Source organism: Tachyglossus aculeatus, chromosome 16 (genome assembly GCF_015852505.1).
Source record: "Tachyglossus aculeatus isolate mTacAcu1 chromosome 16, mTacAcu1.pri, whole genome shotgun sequence".
Classification (NCBI taxonomy): domain Eukaryota; kingdom Metazoa; phylum Chordata; class Mammalia; order Monotremata; family Tachyglossidae; genus Tachyglossus; species Tachyglossus aculeatus.
The window spans coordinates 33,528,400-33,550,880 of record NC_052081.1 but is presented as its reverse complement, the minus strand read 5'-3'; the positions used below and the strand labels follow the sequence as shown (position 1 = coordinate 33,550,880).

Below are 22,481 nucleotides of genomic sequence, written 5' to 3'. Positions count from 1 at the left end.
GAGTGTGAGAGCTCCCAAAGCCATAGAAGTGGATGAAAATTCATCAAATGGCCCAGGCTTTGACCATAAATCTTAGGGGAAATTTACAAACAGAGGAAAAAATAGGTTTCACGTTAACTAGCACTTGCCTGAACATTTATTAATACAAAAATTACCATCATCACATGGAGGATTTCATTCTTGAGTATTTCATTCAATCGTAATTATTGAGCGCTTACTGTGTACAGAGCACTGTACTAAAAGCATTTTGGAGAGTACAATATAACAATAAACAGACACATTCTTTGCCCACAACAAGCTTACAGTCTAGCTTCCTGGTAAAGGAATTAGGTTTTATCTAAGGAAATGTTTTATTTTCCTTCATCAAAGGTTCGCTGCTCCTCTCCTTTATGAGTTTCAGTAATGCTGGACTAAGCAAAGCAACAAGAACTGAATTTCCACATGGGAATGTACCAGTAAAGGGAGAGGCCTGTAGGAGTCTTGGACACTGGAGTAACTTAAATTTCCGATTACTTGCCTATTTCTGAGCCACTGGTCCAAACACTCTGCCATGCACTGCCTGCACCCCTCAGGGTTGGGGCGGGGATTGCTAGAAATCCAACATGAAATTATTTTCCTGACAGTTTGGCTTTCTCCTTGCAGAAACAAGTAGAATGTTCCTCCTAATCTCTTGGCTGACTAAATCCTCATTACCCCCTAATCCCTCTCCCTTCTGCACTGCCTATACACTTGGAGCTGAACCCCTTTTGGCACTTGATAGTCACCCCACGCAGAGCTCCCAAGCACTTATATACATACCAACAATTTATTTTAATGTCCATCTCCCCTCTAGACTATAAACTCCTTGTGGGCAGGGTATGTGTCCACCAACTCTTTAGTATTGTGCTTTCCCAAGCATTTAGTACAGTGCTCTGGACACAGTAAGCGCTAGACTGTATGCTCGTGGAGAGGGAATGTGGCTGTTTATTGTCATATTGAATTCTAAGCACTTAGTACAGTCCACTGTACACATTAAGTACTCAATAAATACGAATGAATGAATGAACTAAGCACTCAAATATACCATTGATAGATCTTCACAGGAACCCAAAGAGACTTCAGTCATAGCACTGTTCCCTCCAGAGACCAGAAACAAAAACATCAAGTGTTCATGGAACATGTCTGATAGGTTCAAAATGATGATATGATCTTTCTGTTACTGGAAACTCTTTTTTATATTCCATGATCCTGGAAACATGCATTAGAGTTTCCCTTCCATTTCTCTCCCCAACTCCACTCCCTATCCTCACCACCCCTCACCAACTCTACTGCTACCCATGGAATAGAGGAGAAGAGGAGTTACACAAAGTTCACTCTTGGGTATACAGGCTACGGGGGAGACCATACTGGATGAGCCAATTCAAGCCTGTGAAAATCTGAATTCCTTTCTGCTCCCCAGGTAGCCCAGAAAAACTATAGCTGGGCCCTCAGGCAAAAAGTGTCTTTCATGAGATCTCAAACCACGTTATGATTCCTGATTAGAATGTGCCCTTCATTAAAACCTAGCTGGCCTCATTATCTTTTGGAAATTCAAGACATAATCTCTAAGATAAGCTTGGTGGCTGTCCCAAGGCCATAGAATAAGATCAGATCCACCAAGAGGAATAAAATCAGTCAACTCCTGTCTCTGACTTAACAGTTTACCACCATTCTTCCAGAAAGCAGAAGCCTAATTTTAAATTGTTGGGGAATTTTTCTTTTTGTTTTTTACTATGCAGTGAATAATAGCATATCAAGTCCTCCTCCTCTCCATCCCCCCAGCCTTACCTCCTTCCCTTCCCCACAGCACATGTATATATGTTTGTATGTATTTATTACTCTATTTATTTTACCTGTACATATTCTATTTTATTTTGTTAATATGTTTTGTTTTGTTCTCTGTCTCCCCCTTCTAGACTGTGAGCCCACTGTTGGGTAGGGACCGTCTCTATATGTTGCCAACTTGTACTTCCCAAGTGCTTAGTACAGTGCTCTGCACACAGTAAGCGTGCAATACGATTGAATGAATGAATCAAGTAGCATAACAAATTGGATAAAATGTCAAATTTAAAGCAATTAGGTGATAAAGAGTAATGCCCCTTTATGAAAACATAATATTACTCCCCTTAGGGATTGGAGCAGAACTGTCTTAACACCTCAGCATGTCACCCAGAGAGCTTTGACTGCCTTGGTTCAGGAAAAAAAAAAAAAAAAGAATTTATTTTTCCTAGCCATTCTGTATCTGGATTTTGACATTTTATTTATCTCAACCTTTAAAAATATCTTACTTCAACATAGTAAAACTCCATCTTCTTCCAAATATCAAAACCTAATCCTCTTTGTGATGTAGGGGAATGGAGGAAAAGGACAGAAGGGGAGAAAGGGAACTCAGCTCAATCATATTTATTGAGCGCTTACTGTGTGCAGAGCACTGTACTAAGTGCTTGGGAAGTACAAGTTGGCAACATGCAGAGACGGTCCCTACCCAACAGTGGGCTCACAGTTTAGAAGGGGGAGACAGAGAACAAAACAAAACATATTAACAAAATAAAATAGAATAGATATGTACAAGTAAAATAGAGTAATAAATACGTACAAACATATATACAGGTGCTGTGGGGAAGGGAAGGAGGTAAGGCGGGGGGGATGGAGAGGGGGAGGAGGGGGAAAGAGGGGGAGGAGGGGGACTCATTTCTCTGTGACAGCTCATCCTTCTCCTCCTCCATTTTCTCTGATTTTGAATTACAAAAAAGAAAATTTTAAAAGCCTAGATGGCTAGATGTTGGATTAAGGTATAATCAACGTTCTGTTTAACTGGGTGGGAACAGTGCATTTGGTTTGGTGATACCCACTGTGGTCTAGCAATATAATAAATAATGATAATGGCATTTATTAAGCACTTACTATGTGCAAAACCCTGTTCTAAGCGCTGGGGAGATTACAAGGTGATCAGGTTGTCCCACAGGGGGCTCATAGTCTTAATCCCCATTTTAAAGATGAGGGAACTGAGGCCCAGAGAAGTTAAGTGACTTGCCCTAAGTCACACAGCTAACAATTGGCGGAGATATCCACTTTGGTCGTTAAGGGCATACTGAGCCTTTGAGAGTTACAAAGCACAAAGAGACTTCTACAGTTCTGGCTGCCGCTCTTGCTCTGGGTTACTAAGAATCCATGAATTCACGGACCCAAACAATTAAAATTGATCATGTCCTGAATGTCTGTAAAAATATGCCGTAAATGCCGGCAGCTGCCACACCGGGACCACTCACTTCTGTCACTGCCACCTTCTCCTCATCGAAAGCAGCAGCTGAGAAAGGTATTTAAAAACAGTCTGCCTCGAGTCCAACACAAGACCTGTCATCGTTACACTCCCTCCCACCCCTTACTGCGGAATGCCTGTTCACTGCTGCTTTTTATTTGTCAGTATAAAAGTTTCAAAGTCTGTCATTTTTATTCATCACATTTGTAAAAAGCATCCTCGGCACTCGGCCCTTCTGCTCTTTCTGCAGGTCATAAGTCAGTTGTCTTTTTAACTACTTGGACACGTAGATCATCATTCTACCTGGGTCTTTGGGACAAAATTCTGGTTTGTGACCCCATCCACCACCAAGTCCAAACAGATGAGCTTCCCCAGCTCAGCCCTCAAGGAGGGAGGGGAAGAAGCTTCTCACTCTAAATGACCAAAAGCCAATCCCCACCCAGAATATTTCAAATGTAAGCTCGTCCTCTAGACTGTAAGCTCCCTGTGGGCAAGGAAATGTGTTGACCAACTCTTACACTCCCAAACTCTTAGTAAAGTCCTTGGCACACAATAAGTACTCAATAAATAGCAAAGATTGCTTGCTTGATTGAAATGTCTCTAACGGGCCTGATGGAGTGCTGGCCTGAATCAATGCATAGCCTGCTTAACACTCCTCAGTGCAAGGAAGCTACATAATTAATTAGCCAAGGATACTAAACAATCTGTGAGAACAGTTGTATTGGTCAAAGAGAGGTCATTCCCTGTGATATAGTACTGTGTTGGATAAGGACTTCTAGTAAATGGGAGCCCTGTACTGGGAGAGGCAGTGTGATCCAATGGAAAGGTCTTGTGCCAGAGAGCCAGAAAGCCTGAGGTCTAGTTATCGTGGCTATTCATCTAGTTTTATACTGGACACTCTATTTCATAGCTATTCTGTCTCACCATCCAATGGCTCCTTCTCCACTGCTTTCAACATGTCCATGTATCCCCTATCTCAAAAAATCCTTCTCTAGACCACAATTTACCCTCCATTTATCACTCAATATCTCTCCTAATGTTAATTTCCAACCTCCTCAAAAATATTGTTTACAACTATTTCTTTCACTTCCTCTCTTCCAATTCTCACCTAGACTGCTTGCAATCTGGATTTCACTCCTTCCATACCAGCCCTTCACCAAGATCACCAGTGATCTCATTCTTGCCAAATCCAGTGTCCTCTATTCCATCCTAATCCTCAACCTCTTAGCTGCCTTTGACAGGTGGACCATCCCCTTCTCCCCTCTCCCTGTTCTCCCCTATCTCTCTGGCCAATACTTCTCTGTCTCTTATCAGCTCTTCCTCTGCCTCCCACTCAACTGTGGGAGGCCCTCAAGCCTCAATTCTATGTCCCCTTCTATTCCCCATCTACACCCTCTCCCTTGGAGAACTGATTCAATTCCATGGCTTCAACTACCTTCTTTATGCAGGAGGTTCCCAAATCTGCATCTCAGTCCAGCTCTATCTTCTTCTCTGCAGTCTCACATTTCCTCCCGCCTTCAGGACAAATCTACTTGGATGTCTAAAACAGAACTCACCTTCCCTCATAGACCTTCTCTGCCTGCTAAAAATCACATCACTGTAGACACTAAAACCCTCCCTAAGTCATAAGCCCACAACTATGGCATTACAATTATAATAATAATAATTGTGGCTTTTTAAAATGTTTACTGTGTGTCAAGCACAGAACCAAGTATTAGGAGAGATACGAGATATCTGTCCCACATTGGGGTCACAGTCTATGATGAAGGGAGAATAGGTACTGAATCTCCATTTTACAGATGAGGAAACTGAGGTGCAGATGAGTTAAGTTTCTTGCCCAAGGTCACACAGTAGGCAGGTAGTAGGGCTGGGACTAGAGCCTAGATCATTCACTCATTCAATCACATTTATTGAGTGCTTACTGTGTGCAGATCCTTCTAACCCCTAGGCTTACGCTCTTTCCACAGGGCCCTGTTGATTTATCTCTCTCATTCAACCCTAACATTTGGTCTATCACTAAATTCTGCCAGTCTACCTTCACAGCATTTCTAGAATCTGTCCATTCCTCTTCATCCAAACTGTTACCACTCTGATCCAAGCACTTGTCATAACCCACCTGGGCTATTGCATCAGCATCTGCAACATCGCCAAGATCTGCCCTTTCCTCTCCATCCAAACCGCTACCCTGCTCATTCAATCTCTCATCCTATCCCGACTGGATCACTTCATCAGCTTCCTCTCTGATCTCCCATCCTCCTGTCTCTCCCCACTTCAATCTATACTTCACGCCGCTGCCCGGATTATCTTTGTGCAGAAACGCTCTGGGCATGTTACTCTCCTCCTCAAAAATCTCCAGTGGCTACCAATCAACCTACGCATCTTGCAAAAAACTCCTCACTCTCAGCTTCAAGGCTCTCCATCACCTCACCCCCCACCTACCTCACCTCCCTTCTTTCCTTCTACAGCCCAGCCTGCACCCTCTGCTCCTCTGCCACTAACCTCCTCACTGGGCCTCGTTCTCGCCTGTCCCGCTGTCGACTCCCGGCCCACATCCTCCCCCTGGCCTGCAATGTCCTCCCTCTGCACATCCTCCAAGCTAGCTCTCTTCCTCCCTTCAAAGCCCTACTGAGAGCTCACCTCCTCAAGGAGGACTTCCCAGATTGAGCCCCCTCCTTCCTCTCCCCCTCCTTCCCCTCCCCACAGCACCTGTATATATGTATATGTTCGTACATATTTATTCTATTTATTTTATTTTGTTAATACGTTTTGTTGTCTGTCTCCCCCTTCTAGACTGTGAGCCCGTTGTTGGGTAGGGACCGTCTCTATATGTTGCCAAGTTGTACTTCCCAAGCGCTTAGTACAGTGCTCTGCACACAGTAAGCACTCAATAAATACAATTGAATGAATGAATGAATCAGCCTCCTTGATGACCTCCTGCCTTCTCTCCTCTCCCCACTCCAGTCCATACTTCACTCTGTTGCCTGGATCATTTTTCTTCAAAAACAAAAAAAATCCCTCAGTACACTCCTCATAAACCTTCAATGGTTGCCCATCCATCTCAGCACCAAACAGCTCTTCCTTTCTTACCTAATTTTGTCTCCTACCAAAACCTAAGCTGCACATTCACTCCAATAACTCCAACCTTCTTACTTTACCACAATCTTTTGTTTCTCCCTGTCAACCCCTTGTCACCTCCTCCCCCTTCATATCTGACAAAACTGCACTATCCCCATCTTCAAAACCCTGCAAAAATCATACCTCCAAGAAGTCTTCCCTACTTCTAATCTCCCCTCCTTTTCTCCCTCCCTTCAGCATTAACTATGTGCTTAGGTCTGAAATAATAATCGTAGTATTTGTCAAGTGCTTACTATATGCCAAGTACCGTTCTAAGCCCTGGGGTACATACAAAGTAATCAGGTTGGACACAGTCCCTGCCCCTCACAGGGCTCACAGTCTTAATCCCCATTTTACAGATGAGGTAACTGAGGCACAGAGAAGCTAAGTGACTTATCCAAGGTCAGATAGCAGAAAAGTGACAGAGCTGGGATTAGAACCCACTTCCTCTGACTCCCAAGCCTGTGCTCTTGCCATGCTGCTTCCTTAAGTACTTGGATTCTCACCTTACATACATGGCCTAGTGGAAGAAACATGGGCCTAGCAGTCAGAGGACCTGGGTTCTAATCCTTACTCTGCCAACAGCTTGTTGTTGGGTAAGTCACTTAAATTCTCTGTGCCTGATTTTTGTCATGTGCATAATGGGAATTAATCAATCATATTTATTGAGCACTTACTGTGTGCAGAGCACTGTACTAAGCGCTTGGGAAGCACAACTTGGCAACATATAGAGATGGTCCCTACCCAACATTTTAGACTGAGCCCACTTTTAGACTGTGAGCCCACTGTTGGGCAGGGACTGTCTCAATATGTTGCCAATTTGTACTTCCCAAGCGCTTAGTACAGTGCTCTGCACACAGTAAGCGCTCAATAAATACAATTGATGATGATTATTATCCTTATATTCTGCTACATCTCCTTTCTGTAATTGATTGTAATGTCCATCTCCTCCACTAGATTGTAAACTTTTGGATATGGAGGATCATGTCTACCACCTCTATTGTATTTTACTCTGCAAACAGAAAATGCTCAAAAAACACCATTAGTCTGCCCCATGTCCGGTATGAATATTGCACCAGGCAGATGTCTTTAGGTCTGGGGTTTTTATTTTCAGTACCCAGTTTCCTTCTATCTCTGCTTCAGCCCCTTATTTCTGTGGTTTGGAAAAGGTGTGGCCTAAGAGATAGAGCAAGGGCCTAGGTGCCAGAAGGACCTGGGTTCTAATTCCAGCTCTTCCACTTGTATGCTGTGTGTTGTTGGGAAAGTCACTTAACTTCATTCGTTCAGTCTTATTTATTGAGTACTTACTGTGTGCAGAGCACTGTACTAAACTCTTTGTAGAGTACAACAATAAATAGACCCGCTCCTTGACATGCCTCAGTTACCTCATCTGTAAAGTGGGGATTAAGATAGTGAGCCCTCTGGGGAACAGGGACAGTGTCCAACCCAATTATCTTATATCTACCCCAGTGCTTAGAACAGTGCCTGGCACATCGAAGGACTAAAATACCAAAATTATTATTATTATGACTGGGATGAGGAAGGAATGCAATGGCTCTGGAACGAGGGCATGGGGTGGGAATACCTTAAGAAATGCAGCATCACTTGGCATATGTGGTCAAGAGTTAGTCTGTGTGCCCATTGTAACAAGCACTACATCATGTGGGTCCGCGGCTGGTGTCCGCAAGGGCCATCAGTGACCACTCTGGTTCTAGTCCCAGTTCTGTCACTGACCTGCTGTTCTCTGACTTGCTAAGGGTTATTTCCTGGGCTTGTGTACAGGGGTACTTTTGGCATAAGTGAAGCAGGGGTGAGAAGTGATACCGGTTTTAACAGACATTTAAGTTTTCTCAGGCTTATGAGATTCTCTGCACAAAGTGGACACAAAAAGCTTTTTGCGTGATGGTGACAAAGATAATGAGGAAGACATTTGATAAATTGGGGAGGGGCTGAGGTCATCACTGATAGGTCAAGTGCAAACTGGGAAGTCGGGTGAAAACTTCTGCAGGCCTAGGAAACATCTTTGCTTCTATTTGCAGCAAGAGCCCAACAGAGCTGATTTCTCTCATCAGTGCTGGGACACGCACAAATAAAAACAAGAATTTATCAGCCTACAGCAAGACCATATCTTGGAAAAGCAACAAACAAAAATGAGTTCCGAACTGAATTATGAGGAGAGAAACAACGGTGAGAAAAACAGTATCTTGTCCCCAAAGCTCACACTCATCACTAAAAAGAAGAACAGACAAAGCTGGAAACAACGAGAGAAGGAAAAATGCAGGCTAAGTGAACCTTCCCCTGCATAGGAGAAAAAAGAACCCAATTAAATTCAACAAGAGAACAGTGTTGGTGTTTTAAGTAACTTGGTAATTATTAGCTCAATTTATCTACATACCTCCAAAGTGAGCTCTCTGTGATGCTCCCCAGGTTGTAGTCATATAGCTTTGTCAGAATTAGAATCACCTGAAGGCAAAAAAAAAAAAAAAAAATCATGGTTAGTCTCAAACAATTACAATCTCATAGAACTGAAGTGACCCAGGGGAGGGCTTAGATTTCCTTTAATGGGCGCTTAGCATAATTGAATGAATTGTTACAGCCCTTGCCTAAACTGAAGTGGAAAGGGTTTGTCTAGCCTATATGCTGAACTACTCAGACCCTTCTCCCAAGCCAGCTAAATCTTTCCAAGCCAGTGCATTTTAACTCCTTCCTGCACCACACAGGAGGATCATCGGGGTATTTCAGCACCTTCAGTGTGCGGAACATTGTACGAAGCACTTGGAATTCAATGGAATTAGTAAACAAGACCCCGGCCTTCATCACTCTCAACATTTGTCTCCTGCCTTAGAATCTTCATCCAAGCTCCACCTTACTCGGACACCTTTTCTGCTTGGGTGCACCATAACACCTCTTTCCCCTTTTCAATAACCATTCAAGACCATCTCCTCCACGGTTACAACTCCATGACCTGCTCCTCTCAATTAACTTACTCTATTACTGCCTTGTAATGGTGCACGGATGGCACATAGCACAATACCCCAACATAAAGTTGGCAATGAATAAATCCCGAAGCCCTCACCAACCACAGCGATTACACTTCAACACACTTCAGTGAACAGCTAGTTCATGACTGGCAAACAATTAGAGCAATGGAAAACAGGAGGCTACAAGTGTACCCTATTGGGAGACCTACTATACAACAATAACCTAGCAGAACTAATCTCTCAGGAACTAATGTTGTTTTGGACTAATACTGTTCAGAAGTAGACCTGTGTTCAGGGGATCTATTCTCTTGCACAACCCATATCGTTTTTGAGCACAAGGTAAAAGGAAATGAGTTTTCTGAGCAATGTGGCCCAGAAACAAATGCTGTAGAAATACAAGTTTGAAACTGTTCTAAACTGTGCGTGGAAATGCAATGCCTCAAACCACAAGTTGGTATGTTTCCAGGCAAGGCTGTGTAAAAGCAAACACATTTCTTAGAAGCGCTCATGGATAATGTGAACCTGTGATTCAAGGTGATGTAATTGGTGAATTATGCTGATTGATGTTTGTCTGCTCTATGTCTGCAATTAGACTATTAGCTTCGGAGGGCAGGGACTTTTCACTCTTTAATGTGGACCACAAACCCCCGCACGCTTTAGTGGTACCTTCTTGCAGTCTGATTATTTGACTTGCCACTGCTCATCAAGAACCACTAAATGCATCTCCCCAAACATGTGTGAGTTTTACCTTGCCCTCAAAAGCTAAGATAACCCATGGCCAGCAAGCAGTTGTTTGGGGAATTGCATGGGAATTTAAGTTGTTGATTTCTCATTAGCCAGTTCTACAATTATTCTGTAATCTCCTTGTATTGCAGTATCAGAATTGCCCAGAGGAAGGCTGAAGTCTAAGATTTAGCATTCCAGGCTCTCCCACTCTCTCATATCTCCATCCCTTCCCACTTCAGAGAGGAAGGGGTCTACCATCATTATTTGAAGTTTCCCAACATGATTTGGATAAAATACCTTGAAGGACCTAATGAATCAATCATGCTTTATACCTCATTTTTCACCTAAATAATTCTGATCCTCAACTCCGCTCTCTCATTCACCCCTCACATCCATGCCGTGACCAAAACCTGCCGGTCTCAGCTCCACAACATTGCCAAGATCCGCCCTTTCCTCTCCATCCCAACGACTACCCTGCTCATTCAAGCTCTCATCCTATCCCGTCTGGACTACTGCATCAGCCTTCTCTCTGATCTCCCATCCTCGTGTCTCTCTCCACTTCAATCCATACTTCATGCTGCTGCCCGGATTATCTTTGTCCAGAAATGCTCTGGGCATATCACTCCCCTCCTCAAAAATCTCCAGTGGCTACCAATCAATCTGCGCATCAGGCAGAAACTCCTCACCCTGGGCTTCAAGGCTCTCCATCACCTCGCCCCCTCCTACCTCACCTCCCTTCTCTCCTTCTACAGCCCAGTCCGCACCCTCCGCTCCTCCACCGCTGATCTCCTCACCGTACCTCGCTCTCGCCTGTCCCGCCATCGACCCCCGGCCCACGTCATCCCCCGGGCCTGGAATGCCCTCCCTCTGCCCATCCGCCAAGCTAGCTCTCTTCCTCCCTTCAAGGCCCTGCTGAGAGCTCACCTCCTCCAGGAGGCCTTCCCAGACTGAGCCCCTTCCTTCCTCTCCCCCTTGTCCCCCTCTCCATCCCCCCATCTTACCTCCCTCCCTTCCCCACAGCACCTGTATATATGTTTGTACATATTTTTTACTCTATTTATTTATTTATTTAATTTATTTGTACATATCTATTCTATTTATTTTATTTTGTTAGTATGCTTGGTCTCTGTCTCCCCCTTTTAGACTGTGAGCCCACTGTTGGGTAGGGACTGTCTCTATGTGTTGCCAATTTGTACTTCCCAGGTGCTTGGTACAGTGCTCTGCACATAGTAAGCGCTCAATAAATACGATTGATGATGATGATACGAAGCAGCAGTTCTTTCCAGTGACCATGAATGGAAATCGAGGTTAAGCCAGTAGAGGAGAGGTGCAATCTGCCCTGCCTAGTATGCTTCTGTCAAGTGTAAAAAGAACCATGTCTGCACCTTCACATTTCAAATTCAGGGAAACAAATTTCAGCAGCAAGAAAGTCCATTTTTGCCAGTGATGGCTGCAATCTCAATGCTGCTTGACATTCAAGAATGGCTAAAGCACTTGAGGAAAATGTGCCCCAAACAATCCATGTACCAGGAGAGACTTTAAACATCTGAGTTTATTATTTTATCATTTATGATTTTCATGCCTTTATAATCCTTCACTCAGACAATTAAGCTGTCCAGTCTGCTTGGCTTTCTATTTAAAAGTTGTTTCTTTCCTGGTTCTGACATTCCAGGACAATTACTTACCATTATTAGTTTTCTCACAATATGGGAAAACAATCACCTTGAAGGAATTTCTCAAAACTGACACCAGCCCATCACAATAATTCCATTCAGAATGACTTGCATAGCCTTCTGACCTGGACCTTCTATTCCTAGATAACTCCATCCTCAGTAACTTTGGCACAGCACCTACTCATCAGTAGCATTTACTGAAAATGCAGAGCAATGTAGAAGTGCTTGGGAGAGTAAAAAAGACTAAGATACAATTCCTTCTCTTAATCAATCAATCATATTTATTGAGCGCTTACTGTGTGCAGAGCACTGTACTAAGCACTTGGGAAGTACAAGATGGCAACATATAGAGACAGTCTCTACCCAACAGTGGACTCACAGTCTAAAAAGGGGAAGAAGAACCTTCTCTTAAGAAGCTTAAAATCTAGCAGGGTAGACACAAATAAATTGAGAAGCAGCATGGTCTAGTGGATAGAACACAGGCCTGAGAGTCAGATGGACCTGGGATTCATTCAATCGTATTTATTGAGCATTTACTGTGTGCAGAGCACTGTACTAAGCACTTGGGAAGTACCTAGTCGTGGTTCCACCACTTGTCTGCTGTGTGACCTTGGGCAAGTCATTTAGCTTCTCTGTGCCTCAGTTCCCTCATCTGTAAAATGGGGATTAAGACTATGATCCCCATGTGGGACATGGACTGTGTACAGTGTTGTATATACCCCAGAATTTAGAATGGTGTCTGCCACAAGTTTTAATGCATTTTAATGCCACAAATGCCATACCCCCTTCCTCTCAGCACTTGTATATATTTGTACATATTTATTACTCTATTTTATTAATGATATATATGTATATATAGATATATATAGCTATAATTCTGTTTATTCTGATGGTATTGACACTTGTCCACTTGTTCTGTTGTCTGTTTCCCCCTTCTAGACTGTAAGCCCATTGTTGGGTAGGGACCATCTCTATATGTTGCTGATTTGTACTTCCCAAGTGCTTAGTACAGTGCTCTGCACACAGTAAGCACTCAATAAATATGACAATGAATGAATTAAAAAAATTTTAAGTAGGGGGATAAATAGAGTACACGAGATGTGAACAGAAGTGCTATGGTGATTGTGGCTACTAAGAGCTTAGATGGCACAGAAAATCACAGTAGGGATATGCAAGGTGGATAGCCCCCTGGCAATGTGATCTTGCAGGGGAGATCAATTTTTTCCAGATTGTCGCAGGAGTATGAATGAATATTCTTAACCTTTCTCTCATTCAAGGTGTCCTACAAAACTTTTCAGGAGGGCTTTGCAATTAGAGGCAGCCCCAAAAGACTGTTGGTATTTAAAGGGCTTCATGGCCAACCCTCCTTCTCATTGGCAGAACCACGCATCAGAGCCAATTGTTTACAAAGTTCCTCCATTAACAGAATGCCAGCCTGTAGTAGGTGCTGGGCACCCTATTGGGATGTCAGATGGCATTCCTTCAGTGGGGGCATATGCTTAACAGATCTTAATGCCAATTAAAGCTCTCTAAGTGCTAAATTTCAATCACCACCATCCCAGGAATGCTTATCAGGGGCAGCAGGGTGGCTGCTTGTTGAAGATACAGAGTGATGCTCTCTCTCTACCTTGGTGCATTTTGTCAAATTGGCTATAAATCTTCCACTAAAAAAATGGAGGTGTGCACATCAAGCATTTCTGGGTAGATGCTCTCCTGATACAATGCAGCAGTAAACTAAATAACAAAGTTCAGCTTGGTCTCACACCATGTCAACTATTCATCTGAAGTGGGAATTAAGGGCAGCACAGGTTGTGAAACCCTGTAACTCAGTATACAATGGTGTTAAACTACACACACACACAGCACCAGATATTAAGTAGTTCCCAGAGCAGTAAGAACCAACCACCCCCTCCTTTCTTTCCCAGTTAGTAAAACTAAAATGCCAGTGATACCCTGATGCAGGTTATCAATACCACACAAGGAGAGGCATCCTTTATGGCATTTCAAAGCATATCGGCTTGAATCAATCTATTTAATCTTTCTGTTTTCAGAAGGAGAGAAAGAGAGACAGGAGACTCTCTAACCTTTAGTTATGCTTCTAATCGATTGGCGAACGTGCTCCAGTGTCTTCCCTGAGCTTCCCTCACCACTGTCCTTTGTTAACAGCTTCTCCTTTCATGGTTATTTGGCAAGTCTGTTGACAGCTCACCAGGGAGTATGTGTATGTGTTACATTCTGCACAGCTGTAGCCCTTGGTTTTCTAAGATGGTGCTATTGAGGGAGAGATATGAGCCACACAAATGAATGGGGCTGAAAAATCCTAGACAACCTGACATTCCATTGCAGTTGTGAACACCATCCTTCTCTGCACCAGTGTGTACAACTTGTATGCCTGTGTCATTGTTCTCATAACTGCCTCAGACACCTGATGTCTCCAGAGTATCTATTCAAGAACAGACACACCTATCCAGAATGCCTCACACCAAGCTGGTCAGTTGCAGTTGTCTCCCAACAGCCTCAGTGTTGGGCCACATTGAGGCCATGACGCAGTAGGTTTTTACTGGCTCCCCTGTCCACCTATCATACGGTAGCTGCTGGATATCATGCTACCACTACTTCTCGAGAAGCAGCAAGGTCTAGTGGAAAGAGCACGGGCTCCATATCCCCAATATTCCTGGAGCTGGAAGTCTGGGTTCTGACTGCCCTTCTCGCCCCACCCTGTTCTCAGCAAGGAAGAAAGCCATGGGTAATCAGGAGAAAACCTGCCAGTTCCAATTCTTGGGCAATCAATCAATCAATCAAGGGTAATTTTGAGCACTTTCCACACGGTGAGCACTATACTAAGTATTCAGGAGAGTACAACACAGAGTTGGTTGGCAAGTCTGTTGTCCACAAGGAGATTACAGTCTAAAAGGGGAGATAGATGTTAATATAAATTATGGCTATGTATCTAAATGCAGCAGGGCTGAGGTGGAGTGAATATCAAGCACTTAAAAGACAGAGATCCACATGTGTAGGCAAAATCGAGAGGAGATGGAATAAGGGAAAAGAGGGTTTACTTGGGGAAGGCCTCTTGGAGATGATGTGATTTTAGGCTCTGAAGAAGGGGAGCAGCTAGAGAATATGTTCTGCATCCCCTCCCACTTGTTTGAGTTTATTATCAGACTTCAAAAGGTTTGAAACTCCAAAGGGATTGTAAAGGGGAGGAAAAAAAACCCAAAAACAAAACACACTATCCCCACCTACACACCACTCCAGAAATTCACATCCAGATCCCCCATCCTCCCCTTTTACCCAGAGTTTTTGCTTTTACTACAAAAAGAGCATGGAAACAGGGAGCCTGCTGCCACAAGAAGCAAGACCTATTCTGAGTGCCCACTCTCCTGGGTTTAGAGAGGGGGGATTGTATCCCTGAAGTGAAGGATTTAGCTGGCAGGTTTTTCCACAGATCAGGTGAGGCTATCATTCAACAGGTAGATTTGTCTGCCAATTCAATCCTGCCTGGGGGATCCACTTAGAGGATGGAGTGGTAGGGGCAGTCATAAACCAGTGTTTGGAAAGGAGGAATCCAAACAACAAAGGTTTCCCATAAAGGCTTTCATTTGTCCTAGGAGTCACAGACTAGCAAAAGTGCTCTGTACCTTTTCAGTCCATTTGTTCCAACTTCTTCCCACAGTGCTGAATAACTCAAGCCCATGTCAAAGGTATTTATGCATGTCATTGTATCTAGACAAAAAGAGACGTTTGTAAAACCCATAGCCTTTTTCTTTCTACATCAAAAAACTGAATTCTCACCTGTCCATCTCCATTTTCTTAATGTTTCAAACAATCAATTTCTCCCCACCTCCCACCCTCCCCTCAAAGCATTTCATTCTTGCTCTCTCTAGGAGGATACAACAAAGACAGATGCTCAACCTCATTGTTCAGCAGAGGCTAAACCTTTGAGAGACCCAAAATCCTCCATGGAGAGGGATAAAAACCTCAGCCAGTTTGCACACAAGGCCACAGTAACTTGTCAATCAAGGAGTTCACCAAACAAATCGCTCCAAGCAGAGCTTCCAGGAAAGGGTGAAAGATTCAATTATAGACTGGTTAAGCCTGCCCTTAACTGTCCTAAATCACCATCCAAACAATAGTAATGTAAGCATCTTCATGTTCCCCTGTTTGAAAAGCTTTAAGTGATTCTAATAACAAAGTAGAAAGCTAAAGGAATGTTTACAAAGTAAAAAAGGGTCTCTGTAGAGTTCATATTGCTCTGACACTCTTGATCTGATAATCTTCAGACCCATACAAAAATGCCAGCATTTTTGAGAAAGATATAAGCAAACTCTTGCCCTAAGAAATGCAGGTTGGTTTTTAAGGGGCTTCTGAGATACTGGAGGCCGAGCTCTTAGCATTAGATGAACAATCAGAAGTGGAACATTTGGCATCTTTGCTAAATGTTTAGAATCTCCCATTGAATCACCACCCAGGCTCTTCCTAACTGCCAATATCAACCATGATATATCACTCTGGACTTATGATGAGGTGTAGTGGGGGCTGAAGAAGAGTCGTGCTGGAGGGAAAAAAAGAAGGGAGCAGGGAAAAGACAATTCTGACACAATCTCATGTATAAAGTTGAAGTAAAGGGCTTTCCCTGGAGATCCTCCAGTGGAAAAAAATTAGCCAGGATTAATGTGGCAAATATAAAATGCCTCACGGGCTGCTTATTTTGAAGCTTACTACAGCACATAAAAGTGAAGAATTAGCAAGCAATGAATAATTTATTTAGCGCTTTACTGTTGTTTTAAACAAATCACTTTCATGAAGGCAATGTGTAGCCAAGCAATAAATCACTGTTTAGCACTCTGTCACCAAGAAAAGATAGCACTTGACAGTATTATTGAATGGCATTGCATGGCTATGAGGCAAGTACAATAGAGATAAAGGTGTTGTCCTTGAATAATAGACATTTTGGCCATCAATAGAATAAGGTGGATTTGTCATATGGTAAGAAAACACTGGAATGGATGTATCACATTCTAAACCAGAACCAATCTCCACTAGTGGTTTTTCCACATTGTTTCTAAACCCATTTTGATAAGTAGCAACGTCAACTGTAGTAATACCCTAAATGGATGAGCCAATTCAGGCAGAATAAAATAATGACCCTGGATGTATCTTCTCATTTAAATCTGAGTTGGATTTTTGTTTTTTAATCCTTACAATTTTTCCCCCCACCAAAAAGTGTGATTACAAGCCCAAAACTGGCCCCAAGAGAATATAGCGTCTTCATTTACAAGTCAAATAATATAGCTTCTTCATTTACAAGTCAAATGATGGTTTTTGCTCACCAGCAATGCTACAAACATAACCCCAGGTCTGAAAAATCTGGCTATGATCTATTTACCTCTTCCTCATGCTCAGTAATATGTGATTTTTACAATTAGGACCCAGCAGGGCCCACTAGTCTACTACAAGACTCTAGGCTACTCATTTAACCTCTCTGGGCTTTAGTTTCCTCACTTGTTACCTGGAGACAAGACATCTTATAAGCCTCCTGTGGGACAATTTGTCCAACCTCATAATCTTCTATATACTCCAATGCTTATTATGTCAAAATGAATGTGTGTGTAAACTCCCTCTAGACTGTAAGCTCTTTCTGGGCAGGGAATGTGTCTGTTCATCATTGTATTGTACTCCCCCAAGCATTTGGCATAGTGGTCTGCAAACGGTAAGTACTCAAATACAATTGAATGAATGAATGAATGTGTGAGTAACAGAGTCTCTCATGATCAGTTAAACAAATGTGAGCTTTTCAGCCCTTTGGAAATCATCCTCATTCTAGTAAGGCTTATCAACTATAACTTTGCTAGTAACATTCATGTGTGAAATCATGAAGCCAAATTTTGTTTTAATTCCATGTGCTAAAATGATCAAAATGTACTTTTTGGTCACCAAGCCCTGAGGGGTGGCTTAAGGCACTTATTGTCTCTTAGCATTTCTCAACACTGGGGTAACTGGTGTAAAGGTACAGCAAAGAACAGAAGATTATATGCTGCAGCATTTCTAACCTGTTTATGAATTTTCAGCTCTTTCCAGCTTTAATGGGGATCTGGGCTGGGTGCGGAGGGGGGGGAAGGATGAAAGGTGGGGAAGCATGGAGACAGAGAAAAAGAACTAAGTCAACTAACTTCAGTTAATTAGTTCTCTCTATATTGTGACTGTAAATCAATAGCAACCCAAGTTTCTTTACCCCCACCCTGGCTAAAAAGTGACCCTGTCATTCAGAATCCATCAACCCTCCCTGTAACTGGCTTCGCTAATCTTTGTCTAACCAACAGGAAGTTCTCTAGTTACATACAGTGGCTCAAAGACTCAGCCTATGAGGAAATAGGCAAATGGCAGCTGTTTGTAAAATAAATAAATAAATAAATAAAAGCATTGGAGACCAATTGAAATGCAAAGGTCACATTTTCTAGGATGTTAATAGATTGTAATTTGTAAGATTGGAATGTCACATGTCTAATTCAAGGTAGGGAATTACAACTCTTAATAGCCCATCAATTCTTCATTCTCTGTCTTGTCTCGATCTCCAAAGAGCTTCAGTTCTACTTTATTTGGGTATCTTCCTCAAACTTTAGGATAAAGGTTTCACTTGTTGAAGGAAAGAGACAAAGATAGTTCAATGGAAGTAATCCCTTAAACACCAAGGGATTAAAACCAATAATAAGCTCAGGTATCAGATTTGGGCTACAAATACATGTTCAAGGTCTAGTCTTTGGTGTTCCAGAAAATGTTTATACTGTCAATCTCTAAGAGAAGCTCTTATTTATTATTTGAGTTTTTGGAAGGGTGGGGGGGATGAATTTTGTTGAAAAGCCCCAGATGCCAAAGATAATCAGCTAGAGCAGTTTGGTAATGATGTACCTCCTGAGATTGTTAGATGAGGACGGCTACCAAGGAAGCAGCCCAAGTGGTAGTGCTGGTTTCACAATTGGAATTTTATTTCCAGTTCTAGTGAGGCTGTCTGGTAGATTTGATACACCTGAGGGTGAGCTTTGACTGTGAGCCCACTGTTGTGTAGGGACCGTCTCTATATGTTGCCAACTTGTACTTCCCAAGCGCTTAGTACAGTGCTGTGCACACAGTAAGTGCTCAATAAATATGGCAATGAATGAATGAATGAAAAAGGAAATGTGTTTACCTTCATAGAGCACTGAGCCCTGGAGGAAACATGAATTACCTGTCAGAGCTTCCCTGGAAAAATCTTTAGTCTGTAAACTCCTTGTGAGCAGGGATGGCATATACTTACTCTTCTGTATTATACCCTCCCAAGTGGTCAATACAGTGTGCTACACACAGTACAGTCACAATGAATACCACTGATTAATTGAAATGTGGAGATTAAATTAGATATAGCTTTGAGGGAAAGTCGTTTCCATCCAGCTGACGTGGAACACTATTGCCGTGCAATAATGGTTTCCTATAGTTAGGAGTTTTTTTGGCCATGGCCAGTACCCCAGAAGAAAATACAAAAAACAAAAATTTTGTAGTTTACCTAATATTGTTGTCACCAAATATGTTCCTGAGAGTCCAAGGCAGAGATGCAAATAGTATGACCTAACGCAAATCACTTCTCTCTACCTCATTTTTCTCATTTGCAATATGGGGATACTAATTCCTGCCTTTCTACCTACCTCACAGGATTGTAGTGAGAACAACAACAACAAAAATCATATTTCATTCATTCAATTGTATTTGAGCGCTGTGTGCAGAGCATGTATCAAGCACTTGGGAGAGTACAATAAAACAGAGTTGGTAGACATATTCCCTGCCCACAAGGAGCAAATGAGAAAACTAATGTGAAAATCACTGGGGAATGTTAAGTGCTAAAAAAAAAAAAACAGGCATTATAATTAGATACATTGTCCCTGAGGTAAATCTGATAGAAGTCTACAAAATTATGAAGGGTGGGCAAAGAACAAACACAAAATTGTTATTCTTCAAATACTAACACTAGAAAGAGAGAACCCCGATTGAATCTTCATGTTAGTAGGTTTAAAATGAACAAAAGAAAAACACTTCTCCTAGAGGATAGTAAATACAAGGAATTCATTATATTCTTTAATTGATACAAGGATGATAGCTCCAAGATAGAGTAGTAAAGTTACAGTGTTGACCACTATGTCCCTGATGACCCATTTAATGTCAAGGAAGGCAATTAAATTGTTCCTCCATGTATTTTTGACATCAGAGTTGGCAATATGCGGAAGGAGTTTAACCCACTTGGGCAACTCCAATGTTCTCATCTGTTTCTCCAAATTAAGCAGAGACCTAGGGCATGTCCTTGGACTAGAAGAACATTGCAAGAATTCCATTACTGAGAGCTACTGGAGGAAAATGTAACCTGGAAATCTGAAAAGAACTGTAATTCCTGTTACTTTTATCTATCTTATTTCTAAACACTATTGTATTGATTTACATAACACTAGATGCAATAATGCTTTGCAATGATGGGTCTGTTTTTCCTGGTAAGGAGCATTCTTTTTGGAAATAGCAAATATTCATTAGTCAAGACAGCTAAATCTGGGGCTTCACAGTGTGTTCACATTGTGCAAAGAGGGACAGTGAAAAGCTAAGCAAAAAATAGTGCATAGTTCCAGCAATATGCATACTACACTGATAATTTCAAAAAAAAATCATTTTCTTCCTTGTTCAGTTCCAGAAATTAACCTGAATAGTAGCTCTTCAAGGCAATGAATGATTTTGATAGTTTTCGATCCTTGATTTATTTGCCCTCTGGTTTTTAATGGGATCAGAATCAGAGGAACCAAAATTCAGTCACTGAGATAAACATTCCAGTGGTGCATCTAACTGGGATCAGAAGGGACAGGACAGAAACTCCATTTGCTTATGAATCTGTAAGTACAGGATTTTCAGCTTTCCAGAGGGCTGATTCTAGCATCTTGGTTGAGTATTTGAATGTATCCTGGGATGCTTAAAGAGCTTGAATTCTAAACCTTGTGTGAGTCACTCATCACTAGGCACTCCCAGATATGTGACAATAGACTGCCTCGAATTTCTATGGAGATGGCCAACTTTTCCTAATTCAGGCTGTAGCTAGCAATTTTCAGTACAATTGCACTCAAAAAGCAACATCTAAATGACAGCTGTCCAGGGACACATTAAGCCACACTATTCTAACCACTCAAAGGTGATAGACTCAAATTCAAACTGGAATAAAGCAAAAAATTCAAGTCCATTTTGTCTGTGGAAATGAAACTGATTATTAAATCCATTCTGGTGTTCAAAACATTAGGCACTGCAGAAAGAACCAAGTATTTAAGAAGAAGCATGGCCTAGTGGACAGAGCACAAGCCTGGAAGTCGGAAGGACCTGGATTCTAATCCCGGATCTGCCACTTGTCTGCTGTAGGATTTGGGGGAATTCTTAACCTCTCTGTGTCTCAAGTACCCCTGTCTGGAAAATGGGGATTAAGACTGTGAGTTCCATGTGGGACATGGACTGTGTCCAAACTGATTAGTTTGTATCTAACCCAACACTTAGGGCACATAGGAAGGACTTAAATACTATATATGAAAAAAGGAAAATGCATACAATTAAAATTAGAAGAAGCCATGGTCCCTCTCCCCTCCAACATCTTAGAATCTAATGAGGGGAAGGACCTGGATGATTGCCTGGGTAAGATGAAGGGCCTCATATTGGAATAAACTAAAGAAGTCTGCAAACACGTTAACAACAACTAAGGAAATGTCCCAATCAACATATAGTGCTACTAGCCTGTCTAGACTGAACCCCTTAGGTGGAAACATCAGAGTATTCAAATATTCCACTTAAGATGGAATCCCAAAACCCTGTTCATTCATTCACTCATTCAATCCTATTTACTGAGCACTTACCGTGTGCAGAGTAAGTGCTTGGAAAGTACAATTCGGCAACATAGAGAGACAATCCCTACCCAACAACGGTCTCAGTCTAAAAGGGGGAGGCACACAGCAAAAAAAAAAAACCCAAAAACAAAAAACCAAGACTAAACACAAAAACAAAAACAAACCAAGTAGACAGGTGTCAATACCATCAAAATAAATAGAATTTTAGATATATACACATTAATAAAATAGAGTAATATACACAAGTGCTGTGGGGAGCGGAAGAGGGTAGGGCAGAGGGAGGGAGTGGGGGCATGAAGACACACTCCGTATTTTCAGCAGAAGGTAACCTTGCAAGGTTGCCTCCTCCCAGCACCATCAGGGCAAGGATCATGTATATTTACTCTATTTCACTCTCCCAAGCACCTAGTACAGTGCTCAGCACACAGAAGCTGCAGGATAAATACAGTGAATTGGTTGATGAACTGAAGTGGCAGTGAGTCAGTAGACTAAATGCATGGGAGAATAAAATACAACTGTGACCTTCATTTTATCCATTGATTCCACAGGAAGTATCAAGCTCATTCCTTTATGTGAGGATTATGACACCGGTCTATGGGGAAAGTTGCAGAAAAGACCCATACCTCACATATGGAATCCAAAATCTTTGGACACAGTATTTTCATATACACTAACTCTATAATGTATCCTGCCAGCTATTTATTCACTCAATCATATTTATTGAGCACTTACTGTGTTCAAAGCACTGTACTAAGCACTTGGGAGAGTACAATACAAGAATCTTACACATTCCCTGCCCACAAGCTCACAGTCTAGA

General features: G+C 42.2%; 1 protein-coding gene across 1 annotated transcript in view; it reads right to left on the bottom strand.

Moving 5' to 3' along the window:
• SORCS1 (sortilin related VPS10 domain containing receptor 1) overlaps window positions 1-22,481 on the bottom strand; it is a 402,129-nt gene that overhangs the window by 230,528 nt on the left and 149,120 nt on the right. The window contains exon 5 of the mRNA XM_038758618.1: window positions 8,787-8,854. Coding sequence (XP_038614546.1) covers window positions 8,787-8,854 — 68 coding nt within the window. The remainder of the gene's footprint in view (window positions 1-8,786; window positions 8,855-22,481) is intronic.